This window comes from Eumetopias jubatus, unplaced genomic scaffold (genome assembly GCF_037043125.1).
Source record: "Eumetopias jubatus isolate StellerSeaLion01/CBP00866 unplaced genomic scaffold, mEumJub1_p1.0 scaffold_6, whole genome shotgun sequence".
NCBI classification, from domain to species: Eukaryota; Metazoa; Chordata; class Mammalia; order Carnivora; family Otariidae; genus Eumetopias; species Eumetopias jubatus.
The window spans coordinates 29,415,015-29,435,507 of record NW_028274812.1 but is presented as its reverse complement, the minus strand read 5'-3'; the positions used below and the strand labels follow the sequence as shown (position 1 = coordinate 29,435,507).

Below are 20,493 nucleotides of genomic sequence, written 5' to 3'. Positions count from 1 at the left end.
ATGTACACGAAAAGATGGCTCAACATCATTAGTCACTAAAGATAAACAAATTCAAAGCACTGTGAAATAGCACTGCACACCTATGAGAGGGGCTAAAATTAGAAAGATTGACCACTTCAAATTTAGCAAGGCTATGGAGATACTGAAACCTTCACACACTGCTGGTAGGAAGGTTAAATGGCCTGACCACTTTTAAAAACAGTTGGGCAGCTTCTTAAGCAGTTAAATGGACATCTGCAATTGGATACAGCCCCTCTACTCTTAGGAATTTCTTCAGAAGAAATGAAACCACGTGTTTATACAAAGACTTGTGATGCACATTCTTAGCAGCTTATTTCTAATAGCTAAAAGCTGGGTACAACCCCAACACCCATCAACAGGTAGACAGAGAAAAACAAACTGTGATCTATCATAAAATGAAACAATACTCAGAAATAAAAAGGATGAACTATTGATAAAATCTAAAATATAGATAAGTCTCGAAGTAATTATGAGTGACAGAAGCCAGACAAAAAAAGAGTACATGGTATAAATGGTCTCACTTATATACAATTCTAGAAAATGGAAATTAATTCATAGGGATTGCCTGGGGGATAGAGGAGGTAGGGAGAGATTTCAAAGGAGCACAAAGGAACTTAGAGATGATGGATATGTTCATTATCTTCATTGAGATGATGGTTTCACAAGTGTTTAAATATGTCTACACTATCAAAATGTACATTTTAAATATACTGCATGTCAATTATACTTCAATAAAGCTGCTCACACTAAAAAAAAGCAAACAAGCTAGTGATAAAAGGGTTTAATTTTTTTTAAAGATTTTATTTATTTGAAAGAGAGAGAAAGAGAGAGCACACGCGTGTGCACAAGTGGGGGGGAAGGGCAGAGGGAGAAGGACAAGCACTCCCTGCAGAGCGGGGAGCCAGATGTGGGCTCCATCCCAGGACTTAGATCATGACCTGAGCGAAAGTTAGATGCTTAACAATATGAGCCACCCAGGTGGCCTGGGGGTTAATATTCTTAACATGCAAAGAGTCCCCATAAAATGAATTAAAAATAATCTAACAGAAAATAGGCAGAGGACCACTACAGAAAATTCAAAAGAATAACTATATGGCCAATAAAAAAATATATTCAACCTCACCAATAAGAAGGAATAAGGGGGAAAAAAGGGAAAATTAGAAAGTGATGGGTTCTTTTTGTTTTTGTTTTTGCCTGTTTAACTGATCCACTGTACTTCAAGACACTTTTTCCTAAGAAACAAACTGAATAAGAGTAGCCAGCTGTGTAGTGAAGTACTGCTTAAAATACTGAAAAAATATGTTAACAGTGGAATTGTACAACAATCATGTAAATAAATTATGGTGTATTCATTTAATGAAAGGGAATTCAGCCACTAAGATTGTATACAGAAGTATAATTGCCATGATGAAATATTGCTAATATGTTAATCAGAGGCAAATAGTTTATAAAGCAATATAATGAATATACAAAAAGATGATTTTTTTTTTAGTCACCAACCTTGGTTGCACCAACCATGAATTTAAGATAGCACATACAAAAAATTTTGGGTCCTTGATCACTATATTCATGCCTCACTTCATTTACACACTCTGAATAAAGCACAGCTCAATAATGAGGGGCACTCTCTCCCCGCAGACCCTGATGATATAAGTACCAGGGACCATTACTGAGGGAGAAGACCTGCTTACAATCCACCCTTTCAGAGATAGATGTTCATTCTTCAGTACCAATTACTGTTCTCAGATGGTAAATCTACATGGGTCTGACTGCATTTTTTCAGTACATATTTTGGACTTCCTTTCATAGCACTCTGACAATTTACTCCCAAATATTCAAAGATTGTTTAAAGAAGAAACGTGCTCTATGAATTGGAAATCGCAAAGCTTAACAGTAGTAGATGAGCCAGGGATGAATGAATCAACAGACGAAAATTATGTCTTACAATCTTTGCCTTATTTTTTTCAAAATTGTCCTTTTAACATTTCATTGTTTTTTCATTGTTTTTGTTGTTATGAATGGAAAGTAAAGCTGGATTTGACTATTTAATGGCATTTTCTGACTCCCTGTTTTTCTGTACTTGCTAGTTATCTATTGCCAACCACAATTTCACATTAAGCTCTGAGTGGGCATGCAAAGCATATAAACGCGGATATAAGCAACAGTTACACAGGATAACAGCATTTTGGTATTTATCTTATTCTTTTTGCCAAACTCTATTTTCTAAGTATTATGCTATGCTAAACATGTATTATATTTAAAAAAAAAATAACAAAAAGCACCTAAATATTTATTTTTTGCGGTATTATGATGCCTTTCACAAAGAATTAAAATGGCCCATATATATGCAGGTAACAAAAATAAATTTTGTTAAAAATAACCTCAAACAATTATGAATACTTGTTTCTGTTGTGTAAGGGGAATTTTCTATACAAAAGCCAGCTGACTGGATTTCAAGGAGTCACATTAACACCCTACTTTATCTTTAACACTCCTAGTACTGCGAAGGCAGCCATAAAAGACATGTGCAGAAATATTCACAAAGACCTAGTTTCTCAGATACTAGAAACAGAAGCTACTTACAAGTTCTTGCATTCCTCCCCTCCCTAGCCCTCCACAATATATACATCTATCTGTATAACACTATACAGATTTCACTGTAAAATAGGTCATAATTGAGCTTTCTGAAATTCCTTCTAGCTTTATGCTTCTAACATTTCAAAGCTTTCTAAAACATTTTTATATAGGCCATGATTGTAGTATGATGTTGCAATTAAACAACTGTATTTCTTCACTTAGTCATTTTCTCTTCTTTGGCTAATTTAACTTTGTACATTTAAAATTCTAACCTAACCCGATAAAACTCAAAATTTTAACAGTCTCACTCCATCCACCCACCACTTTTTGAGGAGTGCACTACAGCAGGCTCTGGGAATACAAAGACACTGGCCCCCTCTTGGGGTCTGAATCTTTTGGAGGTCAACGAGAAATTACTGCTATATGCTAACTGGCGTAGCAAAGGTGTATCCACAAGGGGCTTAGAATATAGAGGTGGCAAATACATTTGCTTAAAGGAACGTCATGCCCATCAAATTACTTCCAAATCTACCTACAACTGGCTATAATAGGGGATTCTAAATTTTATACAACTAAAAAAAGTTCATAAAGTGTTTTCATAATTGATAATCAAATTTTGATTTATAATAAGTTCAGTGCTTTTGTGTATGTTCTGGCCTTAAACAATTATAAGAAATAACGTGGTTTTCTCAGGAGATGTTTATCTTTATAGGAGGAAGAACAGAGGAAATAAGATATTTTAATTCAGAGCCCTTTGCATTTGAAGTGAATACAAGGTTTGTTATTATTAAAACCTATGTTTACTTATGTTATTGACTTTATAACAAAGTACAACTAAAAAAACCAAAATATTCTTTCTCTTATACTACATTAACCGTAAGATTTCCTTTTGGTTCAACACTTAATCCCTTTGTTCAAGACCTACTATTAGACACAGTTCTGTTAATACGTACAGTCATTTTACTGGATACCTAATCCTTTTACTTATAGATGATTCTATTTCTAATTATAGCATTACTGTAAGCTGGTAGGTCTACTGTGCTAGGTTCCCAGCATTCAGCAGTTATGCAGTATCCTCCTTGCTTTCCTCTAGTGTTTGCTATGTGTAGGGAATTTCTGTGGTCTGAATGTTTGTGTCCCCCTGAAATTCCCATGTTGAAGTCCTAACTCCCAAAGCGGTGGTATTGGGAGGTGGGCCTTTGGGAGGTCATGAGAGCAGAGCCCTTATGAATGGGAAGGGCACTAATCCCCTTATAAAAGAGGCCTCAGAGAGTTCCCTTGCCCCTTCTACCATGTGAGGTTACAGCTAGAAGGTGCCACCTATGAACCCAAACGTGAGCTCTCACTGGACACCGAATCTGCCAAGCCTTGATCTCGGAACTTCCCAGCATTCAGAACCGTGAGAAATAAATTTCTGTTGTTTACAAGCCATGTAGGCTCTGGTATTTTGTTATAGTGGTCAGAACGGACTAAGACAAGAATGTTCAAGGGCTTAAAACTTTTTCTTTTTTTAATTGTATTTTACGGGGCCTGATTTGTTCCTGCTTCAGCTAATCTTAAGAAACTGTGTGGATGGACCAGAGAAGTTTTATCGAGTAACACTTCGACTTTAGTAGCCTGGGTGTATTCAGGGCCTGTTAGTTATTTTGTATTTCCTTGGCATATTTAATATGTTAAGGAGAACTTGTGCTACTAATGAAACTGTCCAAAGTTTTCTTTTTTTTTATTTATTTGACAGAGAGAGAGGGAACGCAAGCAGGGGGAGTGGGAGAGGGAGAAGCAGGCTTCCCACTGAGCAGGGAGCCCGATGCAGGGCTCAATCCCAGGACCCTGGGATCATGACCTGAGCCGAAGGCAGACGCTTAACGACCGAGCCACCCAGGCACCCTGTCCAAAGTTTTCTAACAAGGAAGTATAACATATTCATGTCTCAAAGCCAACCAAAAGCGAGAGCATCTACCATCATTCAGCAAATCTGTCAGGTGAACGCCAAAATATAATAAACTATCTCCAAATCCCTGAAGTACATGCTATTGTCCTTATGTTGATTTGCTATTCCATTATCAATCACTTTTCACACATCATGCTATTCAACTCAACTGTGTGACATGTGCATTGCTATAGAAAACAGCTAGGATTTCTCTCCAAATCAAAACCTCAATGAGATACCACCTCACACCAGTCAGAATGGCTAAAATTAACAAGTCAGGAAACGACAGATGTTGGCGGGGATGCGGAGAAAGGGGAACCCTCCTACACTGTTGATGGGAATGCAAGCTGGTGCAACCACTCTGGAAAACAGTATGGAGGTTCCTCAAACAGTTGAAAATAGAGCTACCATATGATCCAGCAATTGCACTACTGGGTATTTACCACAAAGATACAAATGTAGGGATCCGAAGGGGTATGTGCACCCCGATGTTTATAGCAGCAATGTCCACGATAGCCAAACCGTGGAAAGAGCCAAGATGTCCATCGACAGATGAATGGATAAAGAAGATGTGGTATATAAACACAATGGAATATTATGCAGCCATCAAAAGGAATGAGATCTTGCCTTTTGCAACGACGCGGATGGAACTGGAGGGTGTTATGCTGAGTGAAATAAGTCAATCAGAGAAAGACATGTATCATATGACCTCACTGATATGAGGAATTCTTAATCTCAGGAAACAAACTGAGGGTTGCTGGAGTGGTGGGGGGTGGGAGGGATGGGGTGGCTGGGTGATAGACATTGGGGAGAGTATGTGCTATGGTGAGCACTGTGAATTGTGCAAGACTGTTGAATCACAGATCTGTACTTCTGAAACAAATAATGCAATATATGTTAAGAAAAAAGAAAAAGAAGAAGACAGCAGAAGGGGAAGAATGAAGGGGAGTAAATCAGAGGGGGAGACGAACCATGAGAGACGATGGACTCTGAAAAACAAACTGAGGGTTCTAGAGGGGAGGGGGTGGGGGGATGGGTTAGCCTGGTGATGGGTATTAAGGAGGGCACATTCTGCCTGGAGCACTGGGTGTTATGCACAAACAAACTAATGATGTAATGTATGGTGATTAACATAACAATAAAAAAATAAAAAAAAAAAAGAAAAAAAAAAGAAAAAAAGAAAACAGCTAGGATTTCTCTGCTGCAGCCTGGTTCAGGAGCTCTTAATATATCCCTGCTCCATACCATGCTTTATCCTTTGATGAAACACTGAGATAAAACAGGACAGGTATTTTGATTTTACAGGTTAAAAAACAGATGCAAAAATGCTGTTACTTGACCAGGGTCAAACAGAAAGTGATGGCACTCTGCCTAGAACCCCAAAGAGCTAACTCCTACTCCAGCCTTTCCCACCACACTGCTATTTTGCACCATTATCACTCTTCCTTCTTGGTGCGCTTTAAAAAGCATGAATGTAAGCATTAAAAAAAAAAAAAGCCTGGATGAGGAATTCAGGGCTCTGGTTTATGTTCAAAGCCAGTTTATTTGTCCTGAATCCTTGAATGACACAGCCTTTCAAATCAAAGTATCCATTATGTGGAGAATATTAAAATAGAGACTTCAGGATATGACCAAGAAACAGGTAGTTTAAGCATGTCTTCAAATATGGCATTTCTATATCTTAATTCTTCTACTAGGCTAAAAATAGATACTTAAACTACGACCTACAATCAGTTATATATGTTACTGTATAATCTTATCCAAGTATGAGAACTGTAGTAACTGAGTTTCTTTGAATCATGCATCTTTAGTACTTTAAGAACACTATTGTACAGACAACTATGCATATTAAATTAATTTCAACTAGAAATTATCTTGTTGCAAAAATATTATAAAGTTTGTTACATTAAAATCGAATGCTACATAATAAGGATAATTCATATTTTGGATTATACTGAGAATACAACTGCTTAATGCATTATAATTATCCCCAACATTTGTAAAAGAATGAGCTATTAATAATACCAGATAACTAAAGCTCCTTTTAGTCTTAAGGGCTCCTCCTAAATATTAAAATTGAAAACAAACAATACACTTCATCAGAGGAATATCTGGCTACCTTTTTAATTAAATTACTTCATGAAATAGGAAATGCAAAGACTAAATAAGTAGCTTTGTGTTTTAAGAGTATGTGCTCTAGACTCAGACAGCTTGGGTAAATGTGTGACCTTATGTAAATTACTTCATTCTCCCTGTGCCTCAGTTTCAACATCTGCAAAATGAGGATAATAATAGCATCTACCCTGTGGAGTTTTGAAAGGATTGTATGGAAGTATGTACGTAAAATGCTCATAAGAGTAGGGGACACATAGTAAATATTTCATAAATGTTAGCTACTACTACCACTATTATTATTAGCCCCCAATTTACTCACTGATCATGGCTTTCATTCTATATTTTTATAAAATTTAAGGGGAAAATGCTATCTATAGGATTTGTAATTCTTATTTCAAACACTTATTGCACATCAGTAATAGACCAGGTACTATGTTAGACAAGGAGTTGCAAACACCATGGACTTTTGGTCAATGAGCAAGTTATATAACAAAATTTTTATAGGAATATAAAGGTATCCATTACCTTGAACTCTGATACAGTATGTCACAGTGTGAAAAATAAAGCTATCAACAACAACAATGTAGGTGGTTCTTAATGAACATGAATTCTTTAAATAAAATCATATTTAGTGTCAATGGTTGAGATTGCTGTTCAGTGTAACTAAAATTCTTCCAGAGGTTTAATCAACTACTTGGGAAGCACAAAAGACTGGAAAAGAGCATGGTAATCTGGGTCTGATTCCTGGATTTTACAGCCCTGCTCAACTTGGCACACAGTAGATGCTCAATAAAGATTTGTCTTGCCTAAAATACTATGACAAAGTACTCCAGGTAACACTGATTCAGAGAAGAGACTGCCACCTAGTGGAAAATTAGGCTCATCACCTGGGATTATCAATGCTGAGAACTTCCCAAATTAACACTTGATCCTATTTAAAATACTACATGTATATTCATTGTGTGTCAGTATTCAGGCTAAGTACTGGTAATAAAAAGATGAATAAGCCTCCATCTCTACTGCCTTCAAAGTACAGATAATACAACGAAATCACATACTCCACAGAGAGGCATAAAGTAAATGGTATTGCAGAAAAAAAAGAAAAAGCCTTGCTTATTAGACAATCAAAAGCTAGTATTTCAGGAAATTTGTTAAAAAGGTTAGTGTAGCAAGTAAGAGCACAGTCTCCAAGTCCAGACTGTATGGATCCAAGTTCTGGCTCATGTAAAAGGATAATTATAGGACCTAATTCTTAAGATTATTGTGAAAAATGATATGTAAAAATGTAAAGTGCTTAAAACAGTACCAGAAACAAAGAAAGTGTTTTGAAAGTATTAGTTATGATTATCACTACATTTAGAACAGGATCCAAGAGATGAGGTAGTGGAGGTAGACAAATATTAATAACAGAACATTAACTGCTTAAGTCTAGCTTCATAAATTTAATTCAGCAGAAGCCGTTTCTTCTGACTAGCACTCTGTTATTATGGGAATCCTAAAAGTACATTATTTGTGGTACTCTGTGACTAAATTTTGTATTACTAGATGATTAACCCTTTCAACATCAGGCAAATAAAACTGCCTTCTGAAAGTAAAAATTGTATTTCTTACCAAAAAAAGCAAAAAGTCAGTAGAATGAAAGACCCAAAAGACCACAACCTGAACATATGCTTAACAGGGAAAGATGCTTGCTGACTCTTCACAGATTTTGCTAGAACTGAAAGATAGATGATACATTTAGCTACCACTGTGGTCTCATTCGCAGCTTATTTAACTTACAAAAAAACAAAAAATGAGTTTGCTCCATTTTCCTTGAAAAATACCTAAATGTATGAGCAGCTCTGATAAATACTATTTAAAAATCATGTAACTGTTCTGTATCTTTCAAATTTTATACCACTAAAAACACTTATGTAAACTTTCTTTTCTTTTTTTTTAATTTTTTTTTTTTTTAAGATTTTATTTATTTGAGAGAGAGAATATGAGAGAGAGAGCACATGAGAGCGGGGAGGGTCAGAGGGAGAAGCAGACTCCCCGCCGAGCAGGGACCCCGATGCGGGACTCCATCCAGGGACTCCAGGATCATGACCTGAGCCGAAGGCAGTCGCTTAACCGACTGAGCCACCCAGGCACCCTGTAAACTTTATTTTCAAGCCAAGAAAGTTTGGGCAAAATATTCCTGCATTAAAAATAAGTAAGATATAAGGCAAACCTCTCACAAGTTAATAATAAATATTGTAAGTTTTAATGAAAAATCTAAATACTATTGACTTGATGATTATGGCTTGCATTTAAGGAGTAAAATACTTCAGAGTCTAAAACAACTTTTTGTTTTCTTATGACTATATACCATACACAAGAACTGTGCTAAATCTTGGATTGCTTGGGATTATGTAACTTCTTCCTAAACTTCCTCATTTTAAAAATAGGCAGCAAAGAGTTAGGAAAATGTGTTGAAACATTTTGAATTTTGTTTGTAAAGGTGTTAGTATACTGAAAATTGTGTTCTAAAATCATGGCACAAAATAATTTTAATTTCATGTGTATTATTTGAACATTTTAATTTCTGAAACACTTTGAATTCCTTCCTTTTCTACATTAATACAGTACAGATATAATGTCCTTAACTTCATGCATTTATTTTCTAATACAACTGACCCAGAAAGATACACATTCTAATTAAAAAAAAAAAAAAAAAGGCTGCCAACAGAATGAATAAAGAGGTGGAAAAAAACTTTTTCAATTCCCTTTCACATAGAGGTGCTTACCAGCATATTAAAACCTCAGTTCCCATAAAATCAAGCATGTATGGGTTAAATGAGCATGGTAACCACCCATTTTACCTTTTTCCTTGTTTTATTATAGTCGTTATCAATTTACAAAGTACTTTCACAGTCCCTGCCTCACTGTAACCTCAAAAATGGCCCCGAGGTAGCACAGGTGTGGACGGTAGCGGTGCCACTTACCAGATGAGGAAATGGAGCTTCAGAAAGGCAACAGGCTTGCAAAAGGTCACTACAGAAACAGAATTGAACCTAAAACCTCTGCTTTTGAACTCCTAAAAACGCTTTGCTCTTTCTGCTTATGCTTCTAGAATGGACTTCTTGGTCTAAATGCCAACTGTCTAAAAACCAAACTGGCAAACCCAACTGGGCTAATGATGGAAAGCCTTGATCAATGACAGAAAAAATACTGAAGAAAGAAAGATAAAGAGTGGAACTTCCACTTGCCTTTGTAGTGAAAATTTCAAAAGCCTACAAAGCACATTAGGAATTGAATGGAGACTGTTGTGAAAGCTATAAAGGTTCTGAGGAAATAACCGTGCGGCCTCCTTCTGTACACCAGGCCCAGTGATGCGGATGCAGCGCCTAGGTGTGACTCCCTGTCACGTGAACAGTAAGAGTACACACAAAGAACGGCCTGTTTCAGGACACATGTTTGAACTAGACACCAGGTTTGAATATGTAAGAGAAATATGGTATTTTTTCTTGGTAAAATTTTTCAAAATAAATCTAAATTTTACATATTTTTTTCTAATATAATTTGCCTGGAAGAGCATAATAAAATCCATACAATGATCAACAATTTCAGGTTTAGAACTTAACTGTCTAATGTTCCACAAATAAGTGAAACCATATGATCACTGACTTTCTCTGCTTGACTTATTTTGCTTAGCATAATCTCCTCCAGTCCCATCCATGTTGATGTAAAAGTTGGGTATTCATCTTTTCTGATGGCTGAGTAATATTCTATTGTATATATGGACCACATCTTCTTTATCCATTCATCTTTTGAAGGGCATCTCGGCTCTTTCCACAGTTTGGCTATCGTGGACATTGCTGTTATGAACATTGGGGTGCATATGGAATAGCATGGAGGACATTAGAAGGAGGAAGGGAAAAATGAAGGGGGGGAATCGGAGGAAGAGATGAACCATGAGAGACTATGGACTCTGAGAAACAAACAGGGTTGTAGAGGGGAGGGGGGGAGGGGGGATGGGTTAGCCCGGTGATGGGTATTAAGGAGGGCATGTACTGCATGGAGCACTGGGTGTTATACGAAAACAATGGATCGTGGAACACTACATCAAAAACTAATGATGTACTGTATGGTGACTAACATAACATAATAAAATTTAAAAAATTAAAAAAAAGAACTTAACTATCTAATAATTTAGCACTTCTCACAACCATTAACCAGTATCCAATTAACTGCTAACCAATATCTGTATTAACACAATAACCACTCACATTTCATTTCAATTTAAGACTCTCTGCCAAATAATCCCACATTAATGTTATCTACATATATGTGTGTGTGTATATATATATGTATTTGTATATTTAGGCATTTAAGATATTGTATGTAAGCCATCCTAGCTTAGCAAAAACACTGAATGATGATACATGACATCCTAAACAAATCAGAGACTAATGACCATTTATTTTTGAACAAGATTTAATACTAAAGAAAATGAACTGCAGTTTTGGGAGTGACAGCACCATGAGTACATACAGTGCAGAACAATGAAATCCTAATTTCAGGACAGAAATTAAATAATTAAGGAAATGTTTAAAAATAGCATAAATCCAAATACTTCTAAGAATATCATCTTATTCCTGAAAAAAATGTGTCCAGAGTCTTTATTTCCTTATTTTTTCTCAGAAAGACAGAATAGTGTAATTTTAGGGTAGAAAAAGACTTTAAATTTCTAATTCCAGATCTTATTTTCACTGACATTTGATGTTTTTACCTTCCTTTTAGGCCAAGAAATTCTTAAAACTATAGCTTATTACAGCTATGAACTTTAAAAACACATGGAATAAGAAACTAAATATTCAACAGAAAACATTAAAGATCCCTACACTTCCTAAAAGTTGTTTACCTTTTAAATTTAGTTAACACATTCCCAAACAATTTTTAGGTGAATTTTATTTATTTAAATTTAGAAAGAAAGTGATGATTACCTTTCTGTGATTCCAACAAAAGGGCACAACCATTTATGTGTACCTTTGCTGATATTTAAACTCCATAATAATAGTGCTTATGGAAAAATAAAATGTTATAACATAATCTATTTAATCTGTTTCTTAAAATATATTCAAGAGAACTTTATTAATACAAAGGTTGATAGTTTTCACAAAGCTCATGATTCCTGGTTTAGTCTAAAAGTAAAGGTTACTTAAAATATTCTTTTCTTATCAGCAGTGAACTTACCATGGAAATCATAAATATATAGAAGAATTGGCTCATTCTGCCCAAATGCACAAAATGCAACCATATTTTCAAGTGGGTGATAAGAAATGTCTCGAATGGGTGATTTGAATGGCAGGTCAGAATACACTGCTACTTGTTCTCCTAAATAAGAAAAGACATGCAATAATTTGTACTTTCTCAAATATCTCTCATTAGATTATTCTTTAACTTATTAAAAACAGTTATAGTAATAACAAAGCTCGCATTATTACATGAAAACCCTGATTACTTAAAAATAGTTGAGTAACTCATATTAAATAATTATTTTTCATCCTGTTGGACCTCCTCTACTTCTCATCCCAACCTCTTCAATGAAGTTTTCAAGGCACCAAAAAAAAAAAAAAAAAAAAAAGAGCTTAGCAGGAGAGAAGTACCTGACTCTGAGATCTGACAGCTGAGCAAATGCCAACTAATAACAACTCAGGGAGAACTCTGGGAGGAACTGCAGGCTCTAAAACTGAAGACACTGGTTGAAGGAGGTTTGGTGGGGAATTCATTTTTCTATTTTTTTTTCCAGAGACTGAGGTACCACCTGCTTTAAAGATACATATGATTATTAATGGCTAAAAGAGGCCTACAGCAGAGGTCTAAGGAACCTATGAAAACCGGAACTCAAAAATCAAAGAACCAAGATCAAATTATTGAAGGAGAAAAGAGATTTAACACTTCCAAACTGATGCTAAAGTATCAAAACACAGTAAGAAAAAAAAAAAAAAAAAAACCCTAAGCGAACCAACTAGTCAAAACGCTTAAAGGAAAGATGGAGACAATGTGCAATTAAGGAGAGCACGTGCTGTGATGAGCACCAGGTGTGATGGACTGCTAAATTCTACACCTGAAACTAATATTACACTGTACGTTAACTAACTGGAATTTAAATAAAAACCTAGGGGAAAAAATCAAGAGAATAAACACAGTGAACCAAATACTACTGATTAGAGATATTTTATATTTTATAAAATTCTCTCAATTTATTGCTAAAAAGTGTTTATGTGGTTTTAGCTTTTCTTTTGAAAAGCAAAGGTGAGGCACAAAGGAACTTCCCAATGTACTGATTTATTGTATTGAGAAAACATGAATTACAGTAATTGAGGTAAATTGCTTTTGCTTTTCTTTTTTAAGAATTTTACTTTTAAGTAATCTCTATACCCAATGTGGACCTTACAACCCCAATGATCAAAAGTCGCAAGCTCTATCAACTAAGCCAGTCAGGAGCCCCAGGTAAATTGCTATTAAGTTTCAGACACCAAAACTTTGACAGGAATATGTTTATTTCTAATAAAAAATATATTACAGATATTTAGCCATTTGTATACCCACTTACATTCCAAATTCAGGTTATAAATATTCTGTATTTTGCATTACAATCTTAATTAAGCACTTCTCTTAATAGAGCATAGGAAATATAGTCAATAATACCATAATAACTTTGTATGGTGACACATGGTAACTATACTTACCGTTGTGAGCATTTTGAAATGTATATAATTGTTGAATCATCATGTTTGTTGTACACCTGAAACTAATATTGTATGTCAACCACAATAAAAAATACTTCTCTTAAGATTGCTAATACCTTATTATAGGCAAGGAAAGAATAAACCTTGAATTATAATGTGAAATTCTAAATCCATGAAGATATCAAAACAATAAAAACAGAATTTAATATGAATTTAGACTGCAGCTGAGTGCCATTATCAGTTCTCCCATTTGGAAAAACATAATTGAGAACCTGAAATCAGAATTTTCTTGAAAATTACTCCATAAAATGGTAGTTTCCACACTTCTTCAAAAATAAAAACAAACACCTCAAATTTTTTAAGATCAATGAAATATTTACCTGTTTCTGGGTTCCAAACATATACTATACCATCTTCACTTCCAGCAAAGAGAAAAGTCCCACATGGTGTCAAAGTACTATGAATCTTTTCCCGGTAATTTGCTGCACCTACAAATTTCCTTGCTGCTAATCTACAAACAAAAATGATTTCACAAATGTAACCTATCTTACCCATTGAAAAGATTGGTAGTTAAAAAAACCGTTTCTTTTAAATACTTCATTTGCATTTAACAAACAACTTTTTGAGAATCTGTTACATGGGAGACATTCTATGACGGATGCAGAATGAAGAAGAGAGTGTTCCAGAGCTCAGGGAGTTTATAATTTAGCAGGAGAGAGAAGGAATGCATCAATATGAAACAGAAATTGGATGTAGAAAGTGCCACAAGAGAACAAAATGAGTACTTTGCAGATTTGGATAAAAGTGATTTTTTTTTTAAGATTTTATTTATTTGAGAGAGAGAGAGGGAGAGCGCATGAGTGGGGGGAGGGGCAGAAGGAGAGGGAGAAGCCTACTCCCCGCTGAGCAGGGAGCCCCATAGTCCCCCCAGGACCCTGGGATCATGACCTGAGCCCAAGGCAGACACTTAACTGACTGAGCCACCCAGGCGTCCCAAGTGATTATTTCTAGCTATGAGGAGAGAGTCTATTTTGTGGGAGTAGCATTTGAGTTGGTTACTTAAAAATGTACAAGATTTTTATATTCTTATATTTTTCCCATGTGATAAATTTTTAAAGTCACACAACAAATAGTTGGATCCTTGCAGGAATATTAGACAAAAATATTATTAAATCATCTATTAAATATGGTATATAACCTTCTAGACTTTTTCATTTGTGAATAATAGCTAACATTACTTTTTTAATATATTATTTTTATATTTATTTGAGAGAGAGAGAGCACAAGCAGGGGGAGCAGCAGAGGGAGAGGTAGAAGCAGGCTCCCCACTGGGCAGAGAACCCCATGTGGAGCTCAATTCCAAGACCCCAGGATCATGACCTGAGCTGAAGGCAAGATGCTTAACCAACTGAGCTACCCAGGTGCCCCAATAGCCAACATTATTTTAGTGCTCACTATGTGCCAGGCAAGTACTATTATCATCCCTGGTTTACAGAAAGGACATTACATACAGTGTCCCATTATATGCTTTTTTCCCCCCCATTTAACAATAAATCATGAATAATGGCCCTCTGTGTCAGAAAATATAGATTATGTATTCATTTTAGTAGGTATATATTATATCAGTCTAAACATACCTTAAGAAATCTACTGTGGGACAAGAGTTAGGATGTTTCTAGCTTTCCCTTACTATGAACATGATTTCTATGAACAATCTTGGGTATATATATATTTTCGCTGTTTTATAATTATTTTCACATAAATTCCCAGACCTGAGGTCACTGGCTCAAATGTTTCTGGAGTCCTTGCTATATGGTGTAATGCTTTAAGTACTTTATACGTGTAAACTAATTTATTCCCCACAAAACCCTTATGAATGTGGTATATTATTTCCCCCATTTGAGTGAGGAGGAAAGAGAGGCTCAAAATGGTTAATCAGTTGGTCAGGGATGGACAAGATGTTATTTGACTCTAAGCAGTTAGCCTCTAGAGCCCAAGCAGAATTCTAAGCTGAATACTATACACTACTTAAAAAGAGAATAACCAAATTCTTTAGGCCTGGCCTTCTAAAACCTGGCACTAATCTCTATTTCTGAAAAAATTTTTTTTCAGCACTCCTTATCAAGAAATTAATGTTCCTACAGACTTACCCTGCCTTGATCACAACTTCTATTATCCTTCCTCTGAATTTTATTCCAGGCTTTTCAGGTTTTCCACCCTCCTGACAAACTTCTAATCTTGTCTAAATTCTATCCATCCTTTAAGATCGAGCTCAAAGGCCAGCCTCTGCATAGAGCCTTTAACACAAGGCTGTAGTACAGCCATCCTTACAATTACCTGCTGCCATGAAAGATATAATCCTTTTAAGTACTTATAGTCACTAAAATAATACATATCAAGTACTTGCTATCTCTCAAGCATGAGTACTATGTATAAAAGAAGAATAAGCAGATTCCAGTCCTAGAAGACCTCACATTTTAGCCTAATTAAATGTTTTGTGTTATTTTGGAGGCACTATAACTAGATTATAAACTTCTGACGAACTACTCTGCTAATCATTTTCCCATAGTACTGATGCCAGTATCCTGAAAAGCTCTACATAAACACTGAAGGCCTTAACAGTTAGTCCTACAAGATAATTGCAAAATAAACTAGTATAGATCGCATTTTCCTTTCTAAACACAATAATGAAATCTAATAAAACTAGAGTTCTCATTTGTTTTATTGGTATGCTTAACACCAAAACAAAAATACATCAGAATACTATGCTGATTTTTCTAAAACTCTGTTTCTGTTTTTTACATTAAGGAAATTGCCTTTCCTTATTTAGCAATAAAACAAAATAGGAAAAACAAGGATATATTAATCAAAAGCTGTCTCATTCTGTTATAGTATAATATCGTAGTACTATGCTATAACAATATCATAGAGATAGAAGATATTCTAAGCAGAGGTTTCCTGTTTTTTTTTTTTTAATTGTGACAACAAAAAACAACTGAATACATTTCAGCTTCAGAACTATTTACATTTTGAGCCAGAAAATTCTTTGTTGTGGGGGGCTGTCTCATAAACTGTAGGATGCTTAGTAGGATCTCTGGTCTCTATCCACTAAATACTAACACTTAAAAATGCCTCTAGACACTGTAAGATGTCCTCTGAGGGGAAAAACTATCTACATGAGAACCACAGCTGGATTTTATAAGTATGCATTAATTCATTTCTTATTCTATGAGTGCTTAACCTGTCAATACAGAAATATACTTACATTCGGAGATCCATAATTCTCAAAGTACTGTCTTTGGTATGGATTAACAATCGTTTTCCATTGGGATGAACCTCCAAATAACTTATGGGAATCCCCTTAAACTCACTCTCTTTAATTTCCTAAAATGATTAAAAAATATTATAAAATATTATCACTGTACAGTTTGTCTAATATGAAGCCCCTTTTAGAGCACAAAATTAAGTCATTTTCGATTGCAATTTTAGGATCCTTTAAAATGGTTAGCAAAAGGATTCCCAGTAACTTCAGTTATAGGCTGAAAATAAAGTTGATAGTATGTATTTTTTGACTGTTACGTAATGCCACATTTAGTTAGCATTTTTGTAGTGTATTCCCAAATAAGCACTTCCTAAAACACAACTTCTAACTTTGTATTTTTTTGCTTACCATCATACATGAAAAACTTCTAATTTTTATGACTTCAAAAGTTAGTACAGAATTACCTTTCAAGTTTTATTTCAGTCTGAGATTATTTCTTTATGCACTTACTTCCACTTCGTCCTGAAAAAGATAAGTTACTGGCATCTTATTCTAAGATCATTTAATTTAGATTGTAATTTTAGGGATTTTTTTTTTTTGAGGAACAAGAATCAAGCTTTTTATTTGTTCATTTCTTGCACTGGAAGTATTCTTCGATGACATCCTTGGCCTGAGACTCTGCCATAGTCTTTAACCACCACACAACTGCAACCAATGGCTTGATGGGGTTCTCCCCGCTCTGTCAGTTTCACAGAGGCCTACCCATTCCCATAGTTTCTTGTCATCAACCTTAATTAGGTTGATTTGGTGTTCAGCACAAAGGGCCTCCACCAACTTGACATATGTAGGCTCATCAGAGCTGGATGCAAGCATGCAAAGATGGGCTTGGCACTCGTCTAAGGCTTTGGCAGCTTTGCAAATTCCACATGCTAGGCCATGGTGGATGAGGGCGGTCTTCAGCACCTCGTGTAAAGCAGTATTAATGACCATTACACCTCCAGCAGCAATGGTTTCCTCGGCCACGGCGGTAGGTTACAGGTGGAATTGAATCTTAAGGGCACTGAGCCTCCAGGATTTTTTTTTTTTTTTTTTTGATAGTTATTTAAGGCAGCCTAACAAATGATGTCAAGAAAGACCTACATACTGAAGGAAAATCTGCCTGGATGAGCCTCACATAGGAAAAATTACCAAAGGTTCTTCTTATGTGGATTACTAGAAAAAAGAAAAAAACCTGCAAATGCGAAACTGCTGAGACTGAAGTCCAGAGGGTCCGAAGAAAGCCTGCTTTAACCTTCAGGCAGAATTCTGAATTAGCCTTCTCTTCCTTCAAGGACCCGCTAGTATGTTTTGTCTCCCTCCTAGTATGTTTTGTCTCCTTCTCTGAGGTCTCCTCTTCGGAGGTGGTTTGGCACCAGCAGAGGTGCAGTCCAAACTGCTACAATCTGAGTCTCAGCAGCTAAGCCCAGGCTACCGCTGACAGGAAGGCCTACTGTTAGCTGCTTTGTAAAAGTTACCGAAAAAAGTCAAACACTGACAGCACAGATGGGGGGGTATAGTGACTGCACTATAACAATCTGGGGGTGGGGATGCACTGCTGGGGGTCTGAGCAACACTCACACAGATGCAAATGTGCAAAATCAAAAAACACAAAACTGTCTAACAAGTGTTAGACATGACTTTGACAAAAATGCCAGAAGATTTAGCATTTATGGTATCTGTTAGTGATTTCCTCTCTATTTTTTCTTACCATATTCATACTCAAACAAAAAAAAAGCCCTAGTTTTGGAGCCCATGTCCCATGCCAAGGAGTGTGTGCCACAGCACATGGACACGTCATCCTAAGAGACAGATGAGTATAATTTAGCATTCCTCACACTGCTGCCTGAAGAGAACCAGGTAAGAAATCAGGGTCTACAGTTTGTCCTAGGGCATTAGCTACCAAAAGATATTCCAGCTCATTTTCTAACTTTTTATTTTGGACTGTCTCGAGTCACCTCCAGGCTGCAGATTTTGAAGATAAATTTGCCTTTTAGTTACTATATTAAGGTAAAGAAACACATGATTTTTAACATAAATAGCAGACTCTGCACTGTACACTCAAATTACTGGAAAAGGTGCCTTTGGAGTTTTGTCAGTCCCTTAGGTATGTAAGTAATTAGAAAGTTCTTTTCAAAGTGTGTGAAATTAGGCTACCACATGAATCCCAAGCCATCAATCATTAATCTATAGACTAGATGAAAATGACTAAAAATAGAATAAACAGTTTTTAAAATAGATCTGATAGATTCAACAGATTTAACTAAAGTTCATAAAAATTCTTTTTCACTTAGAGTGTCTTTTTTTCAAATGAGGACAACTGTTATAATAGAAGAACAAAAAACTGAAGAACAAAAGTATAGTATATAAGACAAACTATATCAACTTACATAAAACTCAGGTTTAATAATTCATTTTGTATTTTTACGTAAAAATACTGAATATGCACCAATAAAATTGCTTAATATACCAGCCACCCTAAAAACACTCTACTCCCAAAATGAAAGATCATTCGTTTCTGCCTACTTGGCAAAATTCAAATGAAAACAATTATTGTGAGTAAATGATAGACCCTACTCATAATTACATACTTTTGATTATGTAATTGTAAAAGACAACAAAACATTGAGCACACTGTTTTTAGAGTGATGTTATGGGGTCAAAAAAGAAAATGAACAGCAGAAAACATAAGTTATTACTTATAGATGGTAATATAAAATGTGCTTAATTTTAGCATAATTCCAGTAATGGATCACTGAATGTCATATCACAAATTAGGGTTCAAAGATAAAGTTTGGCCAAAATGAAAATTTTCACTAGGTTGCTATATCATCAATTAGCCATCAGGAAGACTAGATCATTAGTCAATGATAACTGACTCTGTAGGGAATGAGAAAAACTTAATTTTTTTCAGAAGAGAGAAAGAATGTCCTGATGCCTTATTTCTAAAGTCATGTGGTTCAATTTTTTTCTAATTTTTTAAATTAAACCCCAAGTATGAAATATGATTTTATACCTTATTTATACTCCAGTGGTGCACTGAATGTTGCACATCATTAACTTTGACATAGGTATTCCAAACAACAATCACCCCAGTGCAATCTCCTGAATACATGTGATGACCTATTTAAAAAAATAAAATCACTCACTTATGAATACTACACACAGGTAGAAACAAAATGAAACTGGGAACACACATCCCAGTATAACAAAGAATCGGAGGGCTATTAAACAGTTTAGTAAAAAGAAAAAAAAAAGTAAATAAAAACCCAAATACAAGTCATAGTCAAATCCCAAGTATCTTTAAATGAATTCTTCACTCTTGTGAATTACTTTGGAAGATGTATTTCCCTTTTATCACTTACAGGAAATTGAATACAAAAAGAAATGAGCATCTCATTGCATCTGTATATGGTCCAAATTCTACAGCCAAACAAATCATCTGAATTATCCAATACAAATCTATAATGTTCACCTTTATTAACCTATATAATCTGCTTTATATTCCTGGAAAAACACCTATATTCTAATATATAATGTTAGCAAAATGCCTGAGACCAGCAGAAACTCAATAAACAATCAGGGAATGAATAAAATGATAAATGACAGGTATTCCAGTTTAACATATATTCTTAGAGTCAAACCATCTTATAGTTGAATGGGACCTAAGAGACCATCAAATTCAACTTTATACTCACTCAGGAATATCTTCCACACCATCATGAACAGATGGTTGTTCAGTAACTATGAACTTAATATTTTACAAAGCAGCTATTCAACTGATGAACTGCTCTATACACTAGAATGTTCTTTCCAATTCTGAACAAAGAATACCT

General features: G+C 35.3%; 1 protein-coding gene and 1 pseudogene across 9 annotated transcripts in view; both read right to left on the bottom strand.

Annotated features, from left to right (window-relative positions):
• AHI1 (Abelson helper integration site 1) overlaps positions 1-20,493 on the bottom strand; it is a 221,546-nt gene that overhangs the window by 134,454 nt on the left and 66,599 nt on the right. For 8 of the 9 annotated variants that reach the window (XR_003612607.2, XM_088023868.1, XM_028125356.2 and 5 more), the window contains 4 exons: positions 19,674-19,780; positions 16,625-16,743; positions 13,740-13,870; positions 11,861-12,001 (listed from right to left, as the gene is read on the bottom strand). Coding sequence is in view for 8 of the 9 variants with exons in the window: in XM_088023868.1 (XP_087879994.1) it covers positions 11,861-12,001; positions 13,740-13,870; positions 16,625-16,743; positions 19,674-19,780 (498 nt within the window). In the remaining variant the exon portion in view is untranslated. The remainder of the gene's footprint in view (positions 1-11,860; positions 12,002-13,739; positions 13,871-16,624; positions 16,744-19,673; positions 19,781-20,493) is intronic. The other variant, XM_028125365.2, reaches the window with a different exon arrangement.
• LOC114225615 (small ribosomal subunit protein eS12 pseudogene) lies at positions 17,250-17,650 on the bottom strand (annotated as a pseudogene).